General features: G+C 46.8%; 1 protein-coding gene across 3 annotated transcripts in view; it reads left to right on the top strand.

The window, feature by feature from the left end:
* znf385c (zinc finger protein 385C) overlaps positions 1–20,334 on the top strand; it is a 116,242-nt gene that overhangs the window by 90,503 nt on the left and 5,405 nt on the right. For all 3 annotated transcript variants that reach the window (XM_070981228.1, XM_070981229.1, XM_070981230.1), the window contains 5 exons: positions 4,850–4,992; positions 9,920–10,030; positions 14,180–14,399; positions 19,619–19,987; positions 20,133–20,320. In XM_070981228.1, the coding sequence (XP_070837329.1) occupies positions 4,850–4,992; positions 9,920–10,030; positions 14,180–14,399; positions 19,619–19,987; positions 20,133–20,320 (1,031 nt within the window). The remainder of the gene's footprint in view (positions 1–4,849; positions 4,993–9,919; positions 10,031–14,179; positions 14,400–19,618; positions 19,988–20,132; positions 20,321–20,334) is intronic.

Below are 20,334 nucleotides of genomic sequence, written 5' to 3' on the forward strand. Positions count from 1 at the left end.
CCCCTGATCAAGCGGAAGCTAATTGGCTGTTGAGAGTCACTTCTCTCTCTCTCCTCGCCCTCCCTCTTTGTCTCTCTCTCTGTGTCTCACTGGAGTGCATTTGGACATCCAGAGGCAGTGCAATGTCATTTCATGCCCTCGAAAGGCCGTGAGTTTCTAATACACCATGAGGCCAATTTACAATTTCCAGGCACTGCGAGAGTGAGACTGCCATTTGTATGCACAGCACGTCTTGGGTTATTTCATACCTCAGTCAATAAAAAAAGTCTGTCGGTTGGGTTATTGTAACTTAAAAGGTCCGGTTCAATATAGTTGCTGGCTCTTCCAGCCCTGTCAGATCCAGTCCCATCAGCCCGCGGCGTGAGGCCGGGCAGCGATGTTTCTGGGCGGCTGGAGGATGGTGAAACTGTACGGCAACAGTGTAGTAGACGCACAATGAGCAACATCCTGTTACGGCTCTGAGGGTGCATGTCAGGACTCGACTGTCTGCACATTTGGTGCTAGCATATGAGGACTGTGCTGAACATCATCAAAAAGAGAGGCAATTTTGTGTACTTGGCAACTGACGAAAGAATCCTCCACATGGTGCAGAGTAATTACGCTCATATTGTGCCTTCACTTAGTGCTCATCATTTCACCGGTCAGCAATTTCCCTTGCAAATTCCTGTTCGGCTTGTTCGAGTTTAGATGTGTAGATATTCATTATCACAGCTGGATAATCAGATCAGAGGCCCGGTGGCGTAGGTCTAACTGACAGTCCAACTGTTCCTCAGCAGGCAGTCACAGCTGAGCAGCAGAGATGTGGTGCATAATGCCCTTAAATTCTGCAGAAATCAACAAAGACAATAGCTCCTACCGCAGTGATCCCACAGTCACTTGTCTCTGCGAAGAAAAAAACCCACAAAACCAGACAAAGCCAACTCCATCTCTGGTGGATTCTTTTAAAATGTTCTTACACAAAGGATTTCATCATGTTTTCTGCCAGGCTCTATAGGAAGCCGCATAATGAAAGGCTCTCTCTGAGTTTCCCTTCTCTGCTGTGGTTGCTGAAGGCAGCAGGCGTAGACTTGTACGTTATTTTACCTCAACAAGCATCCTCTTGTCTTTTTATGCGAATGGTATAACCAAAGTCACGTGTCCTCGTGGGTCCACCAGGGCAGCGGCACAGTTTCCTTGTTTTTTTTTCTGCCTCTGTGAGCTAGTTGTTGGTCTATAACAAAGACGGCATGAAATGTGGACGTAGTCTCTGTGACGTCACCAATAGGTGAGGTGGGCCGAATGAAGCCCTGGTTGCTGAAACTAGCAGCTAGCTGTCACTCAGAGCAGACGTGCTCATAATTATGCGTAACCTTAAGACTTAATATAATTTAAATGAGTGAGTTATATAAAAATTCAACATATGTACAGTTGTCACAAACGAGGAAATTAGCTACAGAGGGCAAAGGTTGTAAACATGCTTATTTCTGCTGTAAAGTTGGGTATTTTAACATGGGGGTCTATGGGGATTGACTCGCTTTCAGAGCCAGCCTCAAGTGGCCATGTGAGGAACTGCAGTGCTGGCTTCATTTCTCAGTGGCAGAGGTTGCTGCTCGGTGTGTAATAGTCTCACCTTACTCCTTCCTTTGCTGCGGTCACAATGATTACAGCCTCTTTGTTACTCGAACGCAAACCTTTGTCGTTTCCGGGCACTTGCTGAAACCACTGATGACAGACTTGGCCTGTTTCAAGTTTAAGTTTCAGGCTCATTCAAAGAGAAATCGTGGGCTGTCTTTGAGGGGCCGGACAGCAAAACGAAGGTGTACATCCACTCACCCAACTCCAAGACCCTGCTGTGCCAGCATCTATCCCACATAATTACACTGGGCCACAAATAGAAAGGCAGTTTTCTCTCCTCCCCGACCCTCTCCGTCTCTCCTGCCTGTGCTGCTCAGCAGCAGTTTGCAGGGATACGCAGAGCATGGGGGCGGGGTGGAGGTATTTAGATGTGAGAAAAGGCAATTTGTCAGAAACCTAAGGGAGCACCGGAGTGATGGCAAGAGAATAACAGTAAAATGAAGAAAGGATTGAATGGCTAATTCTGTGAAGAGGAATGAGGAGGGAAGGCTCAGCGTGTTTGCTTGTGTGCACTGGAATCATTATTTTCTCAGATGAGCAAGTAGAAAATAATTGAAAAATCAATGTTTGAATTCTGCGGCTCAGATGCGCTACGCAAACACACACACAGCCGAGTAGATGCGATGTGACGGTGGCTGTTGTGTAACCCAAGCCCAGTGAGTCATGAGAGGGAGGAATGCGTTGTTGTGATGGTTGGAGGAGGAGGAGGCCCGCCTGGGGAAAGACTGGCGGAGACGGTCAGATCCGTTAGCAAAGTCATCTGGGAGAGAGAGAGGGGGGCTGGACGCTCGCTTTCGGGCCTTGCCTCAACTGCCAGCGACTGTCGTCTGGACCCCGGACCACAAGTGAGGCGTAAATAAACCCGAGCCTTGACGCAGACATGACTCTGGACAGGAGGAACATATGTGCACACAACCACATCCGCGTGCAGACACACACATATGGCACAAATATTAAATGAGTGGAAAATGACGCAGTGTGATAGAAGGAGGTTATCGGGGGCTGCAGGCTGAAATAAGGCAGCCTTCCTGCTTACACACACACACACACACACACACACACACACACAGAAATGTGCTTGTACACTCAAAAATGTATGTTGCTTTGCTTTAAATTGTACTCTTACTGGAATCACACAATATGTGCCAAGTGCAAAATTACACCTTGTTTGATTTTGTGTGAGCGTGTGTGTGTGTGTGTGCATCTTATGACTGTTGTATTGACTTCCCCCCTCGCCCTGGGAGCTATTTGTTTTCAGAGGTGCGTAGGCAGGTCTGTTTGTATGCGTTTGTGTGCGCGCCTGTGATTCTTGTCTGGTACATGCGCGCTGTCGTACATGCCTGGATTTGGGCTGCGCCTCCGTGGCAGCGTTATCATCCAAAGAGGCAAACAGCCAGCCTCTGATTTAATAAGCTGCCTAGGGAGCCACTGAGAGGTGGGGAAGCACTATCAGCTGATAACTGTCCTCCCTGCAAGCCCAGCTTTTTCCTCTGATAGCCCAGCCAAGAGAGGACTTCTCCTTGTTTTCTGTGTGTGTGCGTGCTTGTGTGTGTGTGAGTGTGAGTGTGTGTATGTGTGTGAGCGAACTCCCGCCGGCTGCCGCCCACGTGTCTGTAGGCCACGTCCGTCCTGTGCCTCCTCTCTCTGGGTGTCAGACAGACAGCAGAGGAGAGCCCACACATGGCAAAGGCAGGCCTGAACGCAGCGCTGAGGAGCATATGCTCAGAGCTCCTTCAGCCCCCCCCCCACACACACACACACACACGCACACACACACACACCAACCACACACACTCCACGCCATGAAAGCCAATCCTGCCAAGCCGCACAAAGCCACGGGCCAGAATATTAAGCCCCCCATCTATCACTCTGTTCTGTACTTCACACGCAGCATCCAGCACTGTCATCAGCAACCTTGAAACCAATGCAAAGACAGAAAAATACTACTAATGTACCACAACAAACAAGACAAAACAAAAATTTACAGGGCGACTGCTGTGCTTTATTCGACAGATTCTGTTGTTTCGTGGACTGTGATGACTTTGTAGCTGCGTTCGAGCAGTCTTTAGGTGAGCGATAAGTGGAGCAGCTCTATATTTCATCCAGTCTGTGAGAAATTATGAGCCAGAGCCAGCGGAGAAGGAAGTGTGTGCTTTTTGTAACAAAGCAAAAAAAATAAGGATGCGATGGAAGAGCTCAACATCTGGTCAGCTTCATTTGATCATTTCACATTAAACATTTCTAGAATTTGGTGTTCATTCAGTCTTTTGCTATAATAATAAAGTAATTTTATTCCAAAAATGTGATTTCTCTGCAGCATACAGAGCCTCACTCTAACCTCTGCGCACCCCCAGCCATGAATTTATTACAGTTGTCTTTGTGACACCAGTGTTTCAGTCTTCACCTTTCTGTTTTTCCCTCTGAAATCTTGCACCCCCACCTTGAAAAGAAGCTATTTATTGTCCAATCTTTTCTATTTCCAAGCCGCTGGTATTATTTCAAGGTCAGTTATTGCTTCTTCTTCTTTTTTTTTTGCGTGTGGTGTGCATTATCGCGCACCAGCCGTGTATGTGTGTGTTGCACGAGGGCTCACATGATAGGCGTGCTTCGGGGTGGCCGCGGTGACCTGCGGCTGACACCGATGATTGATCCTGGTGCTGGGATAAGTGCCCGCGCACCGGTGAGCTCACCAGTCCACTGAAACGCAGCCAGGCGGAAAATTAGAAATCTCTTCATCCCTGGTCCATTTGAAATCCGATATCTCCCATCTTCCCCGCGCACAGGCACCTTTCCTCAGCCAATAAATCAGTAATTAAATGATGTGTTTGTGTGCATGTGTGTGTATGTACATGAGGACAGGTGCGTGTCCTTGGGGGATCACCTTGGGCAATTGGGGTGAAGGGAGTATTCAGTCGCCTGCAAAACTGCCCTTCCCCCCCTCAAACACCACCTCTTATCGTCCGCATGAAAACAGGAACACACCCTCAGTTGCACACGTTGCATCGTCACGGATGCAAGCGCACGCGCACACACATTTGAGTCGTACAATTGGGTGTCAGATGGAGGTGTAACGGTGCCTCTGGTATCAAATAAATCAAAGTCAGGCCTCCTCTGAGTGCACCACCTGACCTTTCGAAAGCCGTCGGTGCAGTTTCACTCTTATCACTCGGGGAGAGGAGTTAATGTTTCCCAGTTGTCCCTTAACTTCTAACATCTATCTCTTTGTGTCGTCCAGGTACGTCGGCCCAGGGCAGCCCCCTTCTGGCTTCCCTCCCCGTCCCAGGACGGCCTCTGCAACCTCAGCTCGACCTCAAGCACCTCCTGCCCTTCAGACTCAATGGCTCCTCTCCCCTCAGCCTCTTCCCCAACTTCAACACGGTGAGAGGCTGTTCGACACCTCACATCATGGAAAATAGCAATTAAACAAACGAGGATATTAAAGTGAAATCATTTGATCTATGACTTTGATCAACAACAACAATAAAGCTTTCTAGCAGAGCCCAAGATAGCCTATAAATAACACAGTGCCTAATTAGATCCACCAGAAATATCGTGTCAATAGGTGACTCATTCCGCCGTAGAAAGATGTAGTGATTACACTGCTTGGTCACATGCTTCCTTGAGCTTGAGAACAAAATGTCTTTTAGCAGTTTGTCTCCTCGTCTTTCACCCTCTTTGAAAACGTGAGGCGAAACGCGAGTGAAGGGGAATGAAAGCGAAGAGCACCTGGCAAGCCATCACTCAATCAGCGGTATTGATTAAAAAGCATGTCAGCGTATTAACATCGTTGTGTACCGCGCGGCGGGAGCAACCTTAATTTTACGGGTCAGGATTGTGACTTCATCAATTCGCCGTCAACCTTGTGCTGGTTTTGAGTTTATGTCGGTGAGAGTATAAAGAAAGACAGGCCTATAAAATCATGTGCTAGCCATCCTTTTATTCAGCATCTCACTATCTGCTCTGCCAGACCTTAGCCTCCAGTGCTCCCCCATAAACTCTGCCGCTGTCTGTGCACAGGCCTTACCTTAGATGTGGGGTGCTAATCTTCATGCACGCCGTGTTCTCCCTCTCAGAATGGATAGTTGTCACCTCAGTATCAGCATCTCCACAGATGAGACCCTTATTAATTTGTTTCGTACGTCAGCAACAAACTTTTCGTTTCTCGAGCCCCTCGGCTCTGATGCTTACCTCGCCTCGGTGCCTGGAATTCAAAGCTTGTATCTTTGATCCTTTACTCGCCAGCTCTACATCCATTGTCGTTTCGTGCGCGCGTGTGTGTCGGCACTTCTCGTTTCTTTGATCCCACACCGGGTGTGTGTGTGCTGGCGCGCGTGACGGTGTGTATGCGCTCCCCTCATCGCGGGCTGTGAAACCGTCTCCAGTTCTGAGGTCTGTAAATGAAACATAAGCCAGAGCTTTTGCTCCAGCGTGCACTTTACACCTTTTCAAACCAAGCGAAAAAAGGTAGGATGAGGGAGGCCACACAGACGTCTGGCTGGCTGCTTCTTGCGGTGGAGGACATGCACGAGGGGGCGGATGAGACATAAACGTGTGCAGTATGATGTGTGTGTGTGTGTGTGCACACAGGGGGTCTCCAGCCTGCGATGTGAAAAGTTCAGTTTATTCATTTGTTCTGCTGCCCACTGCTTTTGGTCGCCTATACTGCCCTATGGAGGATTGAGAATGCCCAGCAGCAAAGGAAGCATGGAGCACACTCATTCCTCTAACAGCCTCATGTATTTATATTAGCGGTGGAGGCAGTAGGGCAGGTCTCCGGTCAGTGTTCTGTCTGTGTTATGCTTATTTTTCAAAAGGAAAACTGCTGTTTATGTTCTCCCATCCCATACTCCTTTCCAGCATTCAGTTTATCTGATACAGATCATGTGAGAAACCCCACGACAAACACATTTCGGAATTTAAAGCACTGTTTGATTTTATGCGTCATTATCAGAAAAAAATCAAATTAATGATATCGATAACACCGCGGTTATTGTACAAGAAAAAGGAAGTAGATTATTAATGAATGCTGCAAACTTGTGCACAGGAAATCACGTTTAAAGAGTTGCAAAGATATTCAGTCAGCCATTGTTAAACAGAACACAACTCGCGGTTGGATGTAGAATCTACCACAATCAGAATGCAGAAATTATGATAACTGCGGAAATAACATCAAATCAGTGTCGCTTCAGTCCCGGGAGGAGATGATTAGCCTCCGTAACACATAGTCTGACACTGCAGCTGTGGCATTAATCACAAAGTCCATTCAACAAGGAGCCCCAGGTTCTCTCAGCCCTGATAAGGCACACGCTGTCCCGGACGTGTGCAGGGGGGAAGATGAATGCACCTGTCTCCAAAACTAAATATCCTCCGGTTCCCCTGGTGTCCCTTCTTACACCCCCCCACCCCCACCCCCCTCCCTCCTTCTCTCTGCCTACCCTGAAACCCCATCACGGACTCAGCCGCCCGGCACAGGATAAGTTCTGTCTGCACCAGGATGGCGGGGGAGGACGGAGGGCTCGGACAAAAGACGCATTTATAGCAGTCGGTTCAGGATGGCTGCGGACAGACAATGGGCACATTCTTCAGCTCCTAAAACAAATAGCTGTGTGCAGCCTGCCCTGCTAAGGTGGACAGAGGGCAGCAGGAGTGGGAGAGCTAGGTTTCTGTGGTCAGGCTTCGGCCGGTGAAGGGAAAAGTCAGTTGCTCCCAGAGGTAGCTTTGAGTCACGTCGAAGAGGCCAAAATAAAGCAACGAAAGAAAATAGAGCCCTGAGGGAGAGATATACCTCCAGCACGGAGGCTTCAGTGTCAGGTGTGTTTATATCCCTTCTCACACCTGGCCTTGAGGATTCTGTAGTAAACGGACTCCACTCTTGCAGAGGAGGAAAGCCTTGGACAGCCCTTTGTGTGGTACAGAGGGATCTGATGCTGCTCAAGCTCATGTACCAGAAAGAAAGCAAGGCAGGGCGCCATCCTCTCTGCCATAAATACACCAACACTCCTCGATCTCTGGGCAACTGAGGGTGTCAGCAGTGCCAGCGTGGTTCCAGCGAGTGGTCCAACTTAGTGTGACAACAGCGCTCTGCCCGGCCGTCATGAGTCCCTTCTCCCATGCAAGCAGAGGAATGGACTGGGCCCGGCCCTGTGCCAGCCTGGGGAGAGATCCAAGGTGATTGTTATATGTGATACCATGCTGAAGGGTGCCGCAATGAAATCAGCTGTCATCATGGCATGCGGACCTTCTAATGAAGCCTCAGCTTTCGCTCTGCTGTTTATAGTATGCTGTTCTGGGACTCTCTGCAGTCTTTTCACAGACAGTTAAAACTGAATTAGTCTGCCCAAAACCCTCTCCAGAAACACTTCCCCGTGGGCTGCAGTGATTCATAATGTATTATACAGTCACATTGCCGAGATTACAATGAACTCTAACGGCATGAAAATATGAGCTGTAGCGAGGCTTGTAACAACAGGGAACAAGACGAGTCGCGCTCAGAACAAAGTTACTTATCCCACAGAATCAGTGTGGGGAGAAACATGAAGGCTAAAGCCGGATTTATAGTCACACTTATATCACCACATGCATCGCATTGTACAAGATCAGCTTCTGTATACTCCCTGCAGAAACTGTGTTTACGATCTTTAATTTACTTGGTGACACACGGGTGCGCACCCCGTGCATTCAGATTCCCACTGCAACACGTTCTCATCACATACGGATGCTTGGTCAGGACCCTTTGGCGTCACTTTTTAAGGCACTGGGTCAACGTCAACATGCACGGTCAAGTTAGCAATAATAGATATACGTATAAACTAACAGCTAGCAATGTCCAGTTGCACTTCTAAAAAAAAAGCTTGCAGACATTTTATTCATGCTCCTAAATAAATAAAATCACCTCCGACATTCACTCGTCTTCTGCTCAGGTTCAGTTCAGCGTTTCTTTGTAGGCGTAACGACAAAGTAGCCGCTTCATGTCAGTTGTTGTCTCAGTAGGTTTCTTCATTGAGTCAAATGTGTTGACAAGGATTGCATGCAGATGAGAAATGTGTTTTGATGACGACAGTTGCTGAAACAACTGACATTATGCATTTCTGTTTTTTACGCATGCACGTGTGGGTGCAAATCTCTCTGTTTCCATCCTGGACATGTGCACCATGACCCTTGATAGTAGCGAGGGGGGGGACAGTTTCATTAATGTATTCTCTGCCCTGTGAGAGCAGTTCCTCTCAACTTTACTGCATAACACAAGCGCACTCAGGTGCACAAAAACACCTCACACCTGACATTAAAGCCAATTAGAAACAGTTTAGCTCGTCACACTTTCAATGGTGCTTACAGGGTCCTTGTTTCAGGTCAATTAAAGGTACCGGGTACAGGTGCAGTCACAGGCCATCAGTTCAGTGAAGTAGAAAGAAGGACTGCACCAACAGCACAGATTCAGCATATATTAAAAAATACTCAGAGGGCTACTGTCAGATGAGTAAAACCAAATCACGATGCTCGATAAAAAGATTCAAGCAGAAACAGAAAGCGAGAAAAGAAAGAAGAGGAGGAGGAGGAAGAAGGGAAAAAATAATTGAATATACAAAGAATATGTTAAATGAAGCACATTGTGTGCACACAGAGACCTGATGGAAACACCTGTATGTGCTGAGTTTGATAGCTGTGTGCAAAGAATGAAATGTTTCCAAAGCAGACTGAAGGTGAGAAATATCTTTTTACAGTAACAGCAATGATACGATGTTCCGAATGACCCAAGAGCACATTTCAAAGTTGTCTCCATAGCTGCGCCGCGAAATTTGTAAGGGGAAGAAAAGAAAACATTTAGAAAGAGAAAATGTATCTTGGATGGAATGAGCTCTGGCAAATCAAGATGAAATTATCATCTGCTGTGTCAAAAAAGAACTCAAGAGTCTGAAGCAAGGCCATCTTTTGGTGGAACGTCACACGTCGACCACGCACCTCTCATGTCGCCACAGAGATAAGTCATCTGAAATAAGAATTGTCGTCTTAACAAGGACTTTGTTGCCTCTCGTTTCAACGGATTTCTCAAATGTTTGTGCCTAGTGTGGAGTCGTGACAGATGCATTTTCTCTTTAATTCTGTGGACTGATGTGAAAATATGACATTCAGGAACTGGAATTATTTCCCCATTACATTCTGCAGAAGCTGCTGGAATTACTTGAAGGTGATGCCCGCCGTTTGATGCATTAGAGGATGCTCTCTAAACGTACGGCCGCGCATTTGGCACAATAAAATCTGATAAAACTAATGCTGTTTTGGCTGATCTTTTCCTTCTGTCTCTCAGATGGACCCCGTCCAGAAGGCAGTGATCAACCACACGTTTGGTGTCCCTCAGCCCCTGAAGAAGAAGCAGATTATCTCCTGCAACATTTGCCACCTGCGCTTTAACTCAACGGTAAGAAAGGCTTTACAGGCTTTATGCCTCGGTGTTTATGAGAAAGAGAGAAAGGTTGTGGGACTGTGAGGGAGAGAAAGAGACAGCACGCCAGACTGTGTAATTTACAACATAAAAGCAGTCTATACCAAAAAGTGAGTCTAGCCTCAGAGAACAGCATCTCTTTGTTTTGTGCTTCTGCTATCTGCTTGAATGTTGTTTTCTTTTTGGAAAATACGTCTGTTCCTCAATTACCCCAGCTCTTATCATCCCCACTGACTCACTATGCTTGTGCATACTGTGTGTGTGTATGTGGAGATGCAGTTGTGTGTGTCCCCATGCGCGTATGGAAAACAAAAAACTGAAGGTGGATCCCTTTCTGCAAATGTATGCGCATTTAAAAGTCGTCTAGTTTTTTTTTATAATTATGTGTGTGTGTATACGTTGTGTGCTCTTGCTTTCAGTGCAGTCTGTATGTGTGTGTCTGTCTGTTGTTGTGGTATGAGGGATTAGACAGCAGGGAGAGCTGCCGTTTATCAGCAAAGACCAGAAACAATCAGCAGCCCCAGCAGGAAGCAGCATTCTCGGCTCCTCGTTCCATTTCTCCCGTCCCTGCCACCTCGAGCACACACACCCACACGCCCACACAAACACACACACACACGCGCGTACTGTACGCACGCACGCCGTCGCAGACACGTACACACAGAGACACACAGGCAAACATCCCATGACATTTCATGCATATTCACATAAACAAATAGATAATAGTCCAGAAAGCCTTAAGACATCTCGTGTCTGTGAACAGTAAAATACACACACACACACGCACGCACGCACACACACACGCACACTTTTTTTTTCTTTTTTTTTGGACTCCATCTTCAAAGAACGGCTGAGGCACAGGAGACAAGGAGCTGAGGGGGGAGAGGAGACTCAGACGTGCTCTTCACACACTAGAGCAAATCCCATTCCCTGAATCTGCACACCGACTTAAAGAGGAGTGTCAGGTCTGACTGTAGCTTTATCTGTCTCTCTGAGAGCATGAACACTTTCCTAACACTCCCATGCACCCTCCTCCGAGTTTGCTCAGATATTATAGCAAGTTATCCTTCTGCATAATGCTCAAAGGGGAAGTAAACTTTCTCTGCTGCTCGGTATAGCGCATATTGACCTTAAAGAGCGACTTAACACCAGCCGAATATGCAGTTTTGGCTTACCTGCGGTGGTTGAACTTTTCACCTAGCTGCAGCGGCGCACAGGTGTGTCAGTGCGCTGTGACATCACTGCTGCCCCTGTGATATTTTCAACATTTTGGAAAATACACGCATTTGCTTTCTTGCTGAGAGAAGATCAATACCAATTTCATGTCTGTGTGCACTCCGATGCTAAATGAGAAACTCATCAGCCGGTTAGCCTAGCGTAGCATAAAGGCTGGATGCAGGGGGAAACAGCTAGCCAGGCTAAAGCTATCAAAATATTCAGAACTAACACTTTAAACTACACATTAAATCATGTAATTGTACACATCAAATAATAAGATATGACTTAGACAGACTTAACTAGCTTTTCCCAGTCTTTGTGCTAAGCTAACCAATGGCTCGCAGTAGCTTTATATTTACTGTGCTTTACAGACTGCACAAAGGCAAATAAGCATATTTCCCAGAATGCTGCATCTTTAATGTCAGACCAGAGGAACACCTGAGTGGCCCAGGTGTCCTCTGGATGTCCACCTGCTTGCTCTGTTCAGCCCACGTACCCTCAGGCCTTTCTGCTGTGAAGCTAAAATGACCTTTTCAGTTCAAAAAGGGGGAAAAAGCAAATTAAATCATTCGAGTGTTGCTATTAGATCATTTTGCATGCTAATGTGGATCTTCTGTTGTTTTTCTTACTTTGTTATTTGAATTATGTGTCAGGGTGGGTTTTGTGTGCCAGTGGCTTGGCCAGGGGTTGCCTGGTTGTTGCTCCAGCGCCTACTGGTTCCCACAGAGCTCATTGATTACTTCTCACTTATATTAATGCAGTTTTGTTTCAAAGATAATTATCATCTGAAGTTACTCTGTAGCTGCATGTTACTGAGGCTGGCTCCAGAATGAATTTCCTGTATTACTTTGGTATTTTGGGTACTGTGGTGCTGAAATATTGTAAAACAGTTCAGTTCAAGGACTACAGTACGTGAGAACATTTTAAGCAGCGCGTGTGTGCGGAGGAAGAGCTTTCAGTATTTCTGCTGCTCTTCTGCCTGCATAAATATTTTATCTTTCCTCTTGTTCCTCATATTTCAGATTTTATATTGTCATCACATAATAGAACATAATTAGGCTACATAGCACAGCGTAGCGAAAAATATCACAGAGACAAGTGTGACTGGCAAATTTGGTGAAAGCGATATTTTTTTACCACCACCCTCCATTTTTAGTGACTTCAGGGCAAAATCCATGCACCCCCACCATCAAAATAGGCAGCTCGGTGATTGTTAAATTAAGCAAACCGACTGGCAGATCGTCTTTATTTTTATGTCTGTGTTATTTGCTAAGAGCAAGTCGTTGTTGCGAGAGGGAATTCGGCAGCATTTCAGAGTTATGGGACGACATCTTCCACACCCACTGAACATATGTCTCTGCAGCAGATATGGTCTGATGTTGGCTTTTAGCTGTAGGATTGCTTAATCACCGGACATCAAGGATCCCTTAGAAGAGCGCTGTATCCTGCCGGCCGCGGCGGTGATGTGCAAACCAAAGCTCATTTCACACCCTGTCCCTCTGCCTCCACTGAGACCCAGTTGGACGGAGAGACTGGCGGAGGAGAAGGCGCTGGCTAAATTCGTCACGTCACGCTAATCCCAGAAGCCTTTTCACGGCAGATCAGTCTCACGATGCGCTGAAGTACTCGAGTTGTTTTTACAGACGCTTTGACAGCCACGTTATTTATAGGCCTCCACTATATCACACCATTAGGCTCACTAATGTGGAGTGTGTTTAACTCCATCCCGACGGCTGGTGTTTACATAGAGCTAACATATGAGGCTGCTGGTGTATGTATGCGTCTCAGCACAAGCTGTGATGTTACTCATTGCTTACTGGGCTTAATGTATCGTTGACGCTCAGGCTATCATCCACATTTTGCTCCGTTTGGTGTGTTCAGGTCTCTATTTATTGCTCGCTCAGGAGTCTTCAAGGCGAAGTTCAGTCTCTTTACTCCGCTTGCCTGAGGATTTGCATGGTTTATTTCTTGAGGAAGTAAAACTGCATGAGAGCTCAGAAGGACGCGCTGCAGTCGTGGAGGAACGTCTTACCTTGCTCCACTTTTCAAAACATGCACCCTTTGGAAAAAAATGCTATTTTACACTTAATCCTTCGTCCTTAATCCATCCATCACTTAAATACGGAGGGTATGAAAATGTCTATATTACTTAGTTTTCTCTATAATTAGTGTTTTCTTTTTGGGAAGTTTTCCACTCTTTGGATTTCATGTGGAACAAAGCTCCTCTTTTGTTGGGCTGAATGTACTGAATCGGTGGTCGTGGAGGTTTTTTTGTTTCTGCTCCTTCCCTCTATAACTACCTGCAGTCCAGGCCAGGAGCCAATGAGAGCTGATCCCCGGAGGTTGTTTTAGCTTTTAATGAGTGATCTCTGCATTGATTTCTCTGATATCCTTATGTATCCACGCTGGCTCTAACAGCCAGGGCTTTGTCCCTGGCTTGAACGGGGCCGTGAGAATGATGAGCATGTGAAGGTAAAAATCGTGATTCACCCGGAAGGAAATTAGCGTGAACGTGTTTACTGCCGCCTCGCAGTCAGTTTGTGGGTTTGTGTGCTCGTGAGCACTCAAATGTGTGTGACATTAGCATGTATTGCCACGTGCTGAGGACTTGCAGAGGCTGACTCTCACAGTGCACATTAATAGGGTAGTTGTGGAGATGGGATCCTCTCTCTTGTTGCATATTACACATGCAATTATACCTCTGGCCTCCCAATGTGCCATCGCTCTTATCAGGTGGAAACAGACTCTCTTCCTTGCAGCTTGTGTATGCCTGAGAGAGAGCAAATATTCAAGCATGAATTTTAACATTTATTGCACGTGGGCTCCAGTCTCTCTAGCAGATAGTGCATCGAGTCAAACACTTTCTGCTTTTCCCTCACAATCTGATTTTCTCTCATTTTCCTGCAGAACCAAGCAGAGGCCCACTACAAGGGCCACAAGCACGCCCGCAAGCTCAAAGCCATGGAGGCCCAGAAGAACAGGCAGCGACGAGCCGGGGAGGCCTCGTCCACGGGGAGGGAGAGGGACCGAGACAGAGAGCGGGAACGAGACCGGGACCGGAGCAAGACGTCCACGTCCGAGGCAGCTCTTCCAGCGCTCATGGATACAAGCTTAGTGGAGGGAACGAGTACGTTAACAGACAGAGAGATGGGAAGAAAGCATCTCTTGATGATCACTCTTGGTTCCTCTAAACCCCCCCCCCCCGCTCCATTTCATCTTTCTAAAACCCCCCCACCTTCCCTCCTCTCACATCGTCTTCCATCCTCCACATCTCGGCCTCCTCCTGTGTTTCTTTACATTGAAACCTCAGCATTTTCAGGCCACTCTGTCACCCCTCAAAACCTCTCTGACCTGGTCCTCTGTCCCTGCGCCTCGTGATGGATGGAGGGCTCTGAAGCTGTGGGATTGTAGGACGTCTGGGAGCAGGAGATGTTGTGTAAATAAAGGGGCTGACGGAGATCAATCGTGGCCTCATGGGGGGGATTTTAGCCCCTTTACCTCTCCTTCCTGCTCTCCCCTATCTATCTCTGTTAGACAGAGAGGGCAGTTGTAGGACCAGAATTGGTGTATTTGTGCAGCAGGAAAAGAATGACACATAGTGCTGTCTGTGTTGAGAGGGAGCAAAATAGTGGTGGGGCTTTTCATTTGAGGGGCTGTCAAACAGAAAAGAAAGTTGAAGGAAATCAAAGGCACTCATCTCCTTTCAGAAAAAGTTCAAATGTTTTCACATCGGGGGTGTAAATATAGACATTTTAAGTCCTGCTAAAGAAAGAGGAGTGCATTGGTTTTCTCTCAGTGGCATATTTGAGTTTTCCACATGACGTGGCTGCAGCTCTGGCTTGGAGAGCATGACTTGCTCCAGTGGCACTTTGACTGCAGAGTGAGCCCATTACCTTCTCATGTTGCACTCGTCTGGGTCCGCACTGTTCATTTATCCATCCGAGGTGATGGGAGTTGAGGAGCGGTGGAGCAGTTTTCTCTCTCTCCTCTGCTTCCCTGCTACATCCTCTCCTCCACTTCCCCCGCCCGGGAGAAGATCGCTATCTGAGAAGAATTTCAAAATGCCCTCTGATGCCAGATGGAATATTAAAGGAGAGATATGATGGTACCGAGAGAAGCGGGGGACAGTTGGTACTTTACCCCCCCTCATAGAGATGCTCATGCGCACGTGAGTACACCCAGACATGCACACTTCTTTGCCTTGAGTGCTAAGAGTCTCCTTCAGAAAGGAGAAAGTGGACAAAAGACTGAGAGCCTGATAACGCTCTCATCAAATCTCATTTTAATATTCCGGCGTCGCAAAAGAGAGCTCTGAAAGAGGGAAGCAGCGGTGGAGACGAACGAGACGAAGAGTGGAAAATGAAAGATAAGATGAAATGAATGAAGGAGACAGAGAGGGAGAGGGAGGAATGAGAGAGAAAGAGCATGGAGGGAAGGGGGGGGGTCATTGGAGAGAGAAAGTAGATAAGTCATAGCTAGTTTTTATGATGTGAATAATTTATTTTACAGTTCCAAGGCAATTTTGTGAGGAGGAACACTCTTTAATAAGCCCAATTGTGTGATTGGCCTAATGTGAAATTGAAATGCAGCAGTGCGAGCCAGTGGTGGCATGCACCACAATGCCAACCTGTAATGGAATAGCGCTCCAAATTAACACTCTCTGAAATGAGTTATGTCTGCCATGAAGCTGAAGGCTGGTGGGGAGCTGTCTGAGGGTAATGCCCACATTGTCTGCCATCAGGAACCAATAACACACCTGTCGGCTGTTCCTCGAAGCAGTCTGTCTGGCTCTGAATAAACACAGCCGCAGCCCCGCAAGGTCAGCCTCTCCGGCTCCGTTAGAATAATGCACATTTAGCTGCCGGAGGCAGCTAGCATTCATAACCCGCCTTTTGACTGCGAGGTGCTGGATGGAGTTCAAAGTGCGCTTTTTCTTAGGTGCACAAGCACAAATAATGAGTCACAATTGCTTTCCAAGTGTGTTTGGGAAAGTGCCACAGTGGAATGGACCAGGTAATTAAAATTTATGCCTTGTCACAACAGTTAAGAGAAATAGCAGAACACTTGAACAGCAGTATGACAGGGCCAGACCCAAACGCTCGACCTTGAATTGCTCAGATACCAACACAGCTTCTACACCAGCGAGGATGTCATACAGATTGTCAGTTAAACTATAGAAATATGGGGATTTCAGCAAATGCTCAAGTGACAAGGCCCCTCTGGCAGTCTTAGGAGTTATGACTCTTGTCCATCCAGCAAAAGAGGAGGTAGCGTCACGTTGGCACAAACGTCCGCTCAGACAGAGAGGAGGTCGGGGTGGATGGGTCGGCCCATGAAATGCTCTTTTTTTTCTGTTTCCCACTGGTTGTCTGGTTGGTTTCTTTCAAAAATCACCATAATCACTAACCTTAACTGTGTGGTTTTTATTGTAACCTTGATGACAAAGGCCCCCTAGCTCAAACTGTGATGATTCAATCAAAAGTAATTTTGTTCCTTAACCTTAACAAACCACATCCACAGACATGTAACACCAGAAAACGTATTTGTTTTTTGGCGGCATTGACGAATGATGTCGTGTTAGCGGTGGCATCAGATTGGAAAATGCTCATTTGTGTCGTTTTGCAGGGAAATGACAAACAGCCTGTTTTGTTGTCATTTGGAGGACATGCAGGACCTTTAACTGCTCAAGTACCAACACATCCTCTCCACCGAGGGGATGTCCCGCGTGTTGTCCGTTCAGGCTACCCAGAAGTGTCCCGTGTTGTCATGCCGTACGCAGACTTTTTACAAAAATCCTAAATTCCATCACGTTCCAGTTAAACTTTCCAACGTCTCTTAGTTTCTGCAGATATCCTGTCATTCAGGGTGCCACAGCAATTTGTAAGTACAGGAGGGAGGCAGGGAAGAGTTTTCAGTCTTACAAAGGGACTAATCAATACTTAATAAACCATGTCCCAGGCCAACAAAGGACGGAGCGAGCATGCACCGAGCGAGCAAGTGAGCGAGCAGCAGGCCGGTGCCCAGAGACAGAGGGTCCGCATCGGTCGTGACAAGCATCAATCACCCTCGCCTTTGATTGACTCCGCTGTTGAAACGGTCTTTGCGGGGACTCTGTCTGTCACCACAGTAATGATGATTTGAAGCGAGCATTTTTCTCCAGGGAAGCTGTTTATGTTCTGCTGCTGCCTTGGATCAGAGCTCCCCCGCCAAGACGAGTGCTCCGTGTCTGCATGTGCATGCAGGCGCGTGCATAATGAGTTCAATATTCATATTCATTTGCTGTTTGGCTGTGGTTAAAGTTCTCCGCGGATCAATCTGCTGAACTGAGATCTCTTCAGATGTGTTTACGCTCTAAAAGCCTGTCAGATTTAATTGGTGTGTTAAAACGTGGATTAAATTCTCTTCATGTTAAAGAAAAGTGACGATTGCCAGCATAACATCGATCCAAATATCCATAATTTGCTGCTGTGTTGTTCTGCTCCACAGAGGCCCTGCTGGCACTGCCAATACGCTGCCCTTTGGTCTGACAGTTTGCCAATGTTGGTGGCAGTTTCTCTCATCGTGTAGATGGTTAGAGAGCAAGTGGGACAACTGGCAAGCAAACAGAAAGGCATTTTTTAGGGAAGAGGGTGAGAGAGGCTTGGTTTTTATTACAGTTTTTTAACAGGACCCCATCAAAGACGAAACTCCTCTCACAGCTTCCCATCAGGGCCGCAACTAACTGACGATTATTTCCACGATCAATCTGTGTTTAATTAATCAACTCATCTTCTCAGTCTGTAAAATGTCTTAAGTCTGAGGCGATATCTGGAAAGTGGTTGTTTTGTCCAAAACCCAACAATTAAATTTAATTCATGATAATGGAAAAAAGCAAATCTTAACATCTGGGAAGTTGGAATTTATGGAAGCCCATTTCTGCCAAAAAACAAGATAATTAATGAAAAGGTAGTCATGATGAAAATAAAAAAAGGTAGTTGAGATAAGTCAAAATAAGCTTTTTTTATCATAGCTACCTTATATTTTTCTTTTACTGGAGGAAATGAGCTTCCATAAGAACCAGTGGACCAGTTTGGCGTTGCATCGTAATAAATGTCTGAAATAATAATCAGCACTTCCTGTTGATTAACTGCCTGATTACTGGACTACTACAAGATTCACTGGTGATTTTTTTCCCAGCTGGCTTTTTAAAAATGAAGATATCTTAAACTCTGCATAGATAGATGAAATGAGTCTTGGCTGAATGAGGCCTTCATGAACCGTCTTTGGATTTCAGGGGCTTTGATTCCCACCAGCCTCCATGTCTTCCTCTGTAGGGTTCCTGCTGAATCCATTGATCAGTATCGCTCCCCTCCAGAGACTTCTCAGGTGGCCCTGTCCCTCACATAAGCTCAGGATCATACCTACCCCCGCCCCCCCACAGAGGAGCTCAAACCCCTCAGGGGTCACTCTCATTACAGCGAGGGGGGACTGTCTAATCTTGCTCCTATATAGGTTCTTTTTCTTGAGCGGGAATGGAAAAGGAAGGCCCTTATCTCCAATGATGAATTTACTCTGAGACGTAAAAGGGGAAATCAATGGAGCAGTTGCATTGAGGAGGGTTGTGAGTGTGTGTGCGGGGAGAGAGCGCACTAAATGAAATGGAGATATTCAGCCAGCGTAGCACACAGTGCTCTGGGGTGAAGTGTGTGACTCCCTCGGGAGGGCGATGGGGTGAAGGGGAGATGTGTAATGGAACTGCAGTGACTTATCGGCTGGGCCCCGCAGTCGATGGGTTTGTTTATATTGACTGAGACTCCGGTCCACTTGATATTTGAATAGTGAGGGAGAAGGAAGGAGGGAGGAGGCTGATGGCATTTACCTGCCCAAACCAGTGCTTATCTAGTTTGTTCCACATGGTTTTAAACAAAGGCAGATATTATGTCAGAAAATGGCACAAAGCTAGCACTCAAAAACACTCTTATTGTCGGTTCTAGTGCTGGATAAAAGAGAAACAGTTGATTCAGTTAAATTTATATTTGCACTCAAAAAGCATGCATGCAAGAGGCTTTTTCTTGCCTTTTATTCAGAAATCAAGCTTTGTTGGGGTTATATTAACTGAACACCTCAGCACATCTCGAGCCCAGGCACAGAGCTAACACGTAACAGACTAGTCTCTGCTGAACGTGCAGTAGTACTGAACGCCACTCAGAGCAGGAAACACTACCCATGCAGCACCAATCTGCAGAAAGTGATAATTTGTCAATTGTGTGTTCGCAGCTTTTCTCCACAGCCAAAAAAATAATGATCGCAGGTTTAATTGAACCACAGTTTGCTGATATTCTCCTTCATTTCTACCTTTTTATGCAGGTCTTCAACCTGATTTAGAAGCAGCCAACCTGGAAGTGAAGCTGGAGGAGAGTCCCAGGAGCTCAGTTATGCTGACGCCCGTGTCCGAGGTCTCCTCTGTGGAGCTGGTCACCCTCTCCCCTCCTCATGTTTCACCTTCCTCACAGCTCTCAGAGACTGCCTCAGACACCAGCGCCCCCGAAGCCCCAGAGGCTGCCGAGGCCGCGGGCCCGAACACTGAGTCAGGCAGCCACACGGACACGGCCAGCACAAACGGGGAGCCGCGTACAGATGAGGACAAGGACCCCAAAAAGAGCAAGGCTCACCTCCATTGTCCTGTCTGTAAAGTCACAGTCAACTCCGTGTCCCAACTGGAAGCACACAACAGCGGTAAACGGCTTTTTTTTTTTGTAAGGCTTTTACATTTGAAGGTGATTTAGGGTTAGTCAAACATTTTGTGGATCTGAGCACCAAATAACAACCTCTAATTTTATTTGATTTGAGCCACAATGGATGTGCCAACTGTTTCCACCAGGTACAAAGCACAAACTGATGCTGGAAGGTCACAGTGTTCTGCCTCGACGCAGGGGGAAAGTGGTGGCAGCTCGTGCTGGCTGCAAGAGCAAGCGGCTGGGCAGCAAAGGCAGCGTCGGGGTGCCCAGCAAGAACTTTCAGTGTGAAGTGTGTGAGATCTTTGTGAACTCTGAGACCCAGCTTAGCCAGGTAAGGGTCAAAAG

The sequence above is a fragment of the Chaetodon trifascialis genome, chromosome 15 (assembly GCF_039877785.1).
Source record: "Chaetodon trifascialis isolate fChaTrf1 chromosome 15, fChaTrf1.hap1, whole genome shotgun sequence".
Taxonomy (NCBI): domain Eukaryota; kingdom Metazoa; phylum Chordata; class Actinopteri; order Chaetodontiformes; family Chaetodontidae; genus Chaetodon; species Chaetodon trifascialis.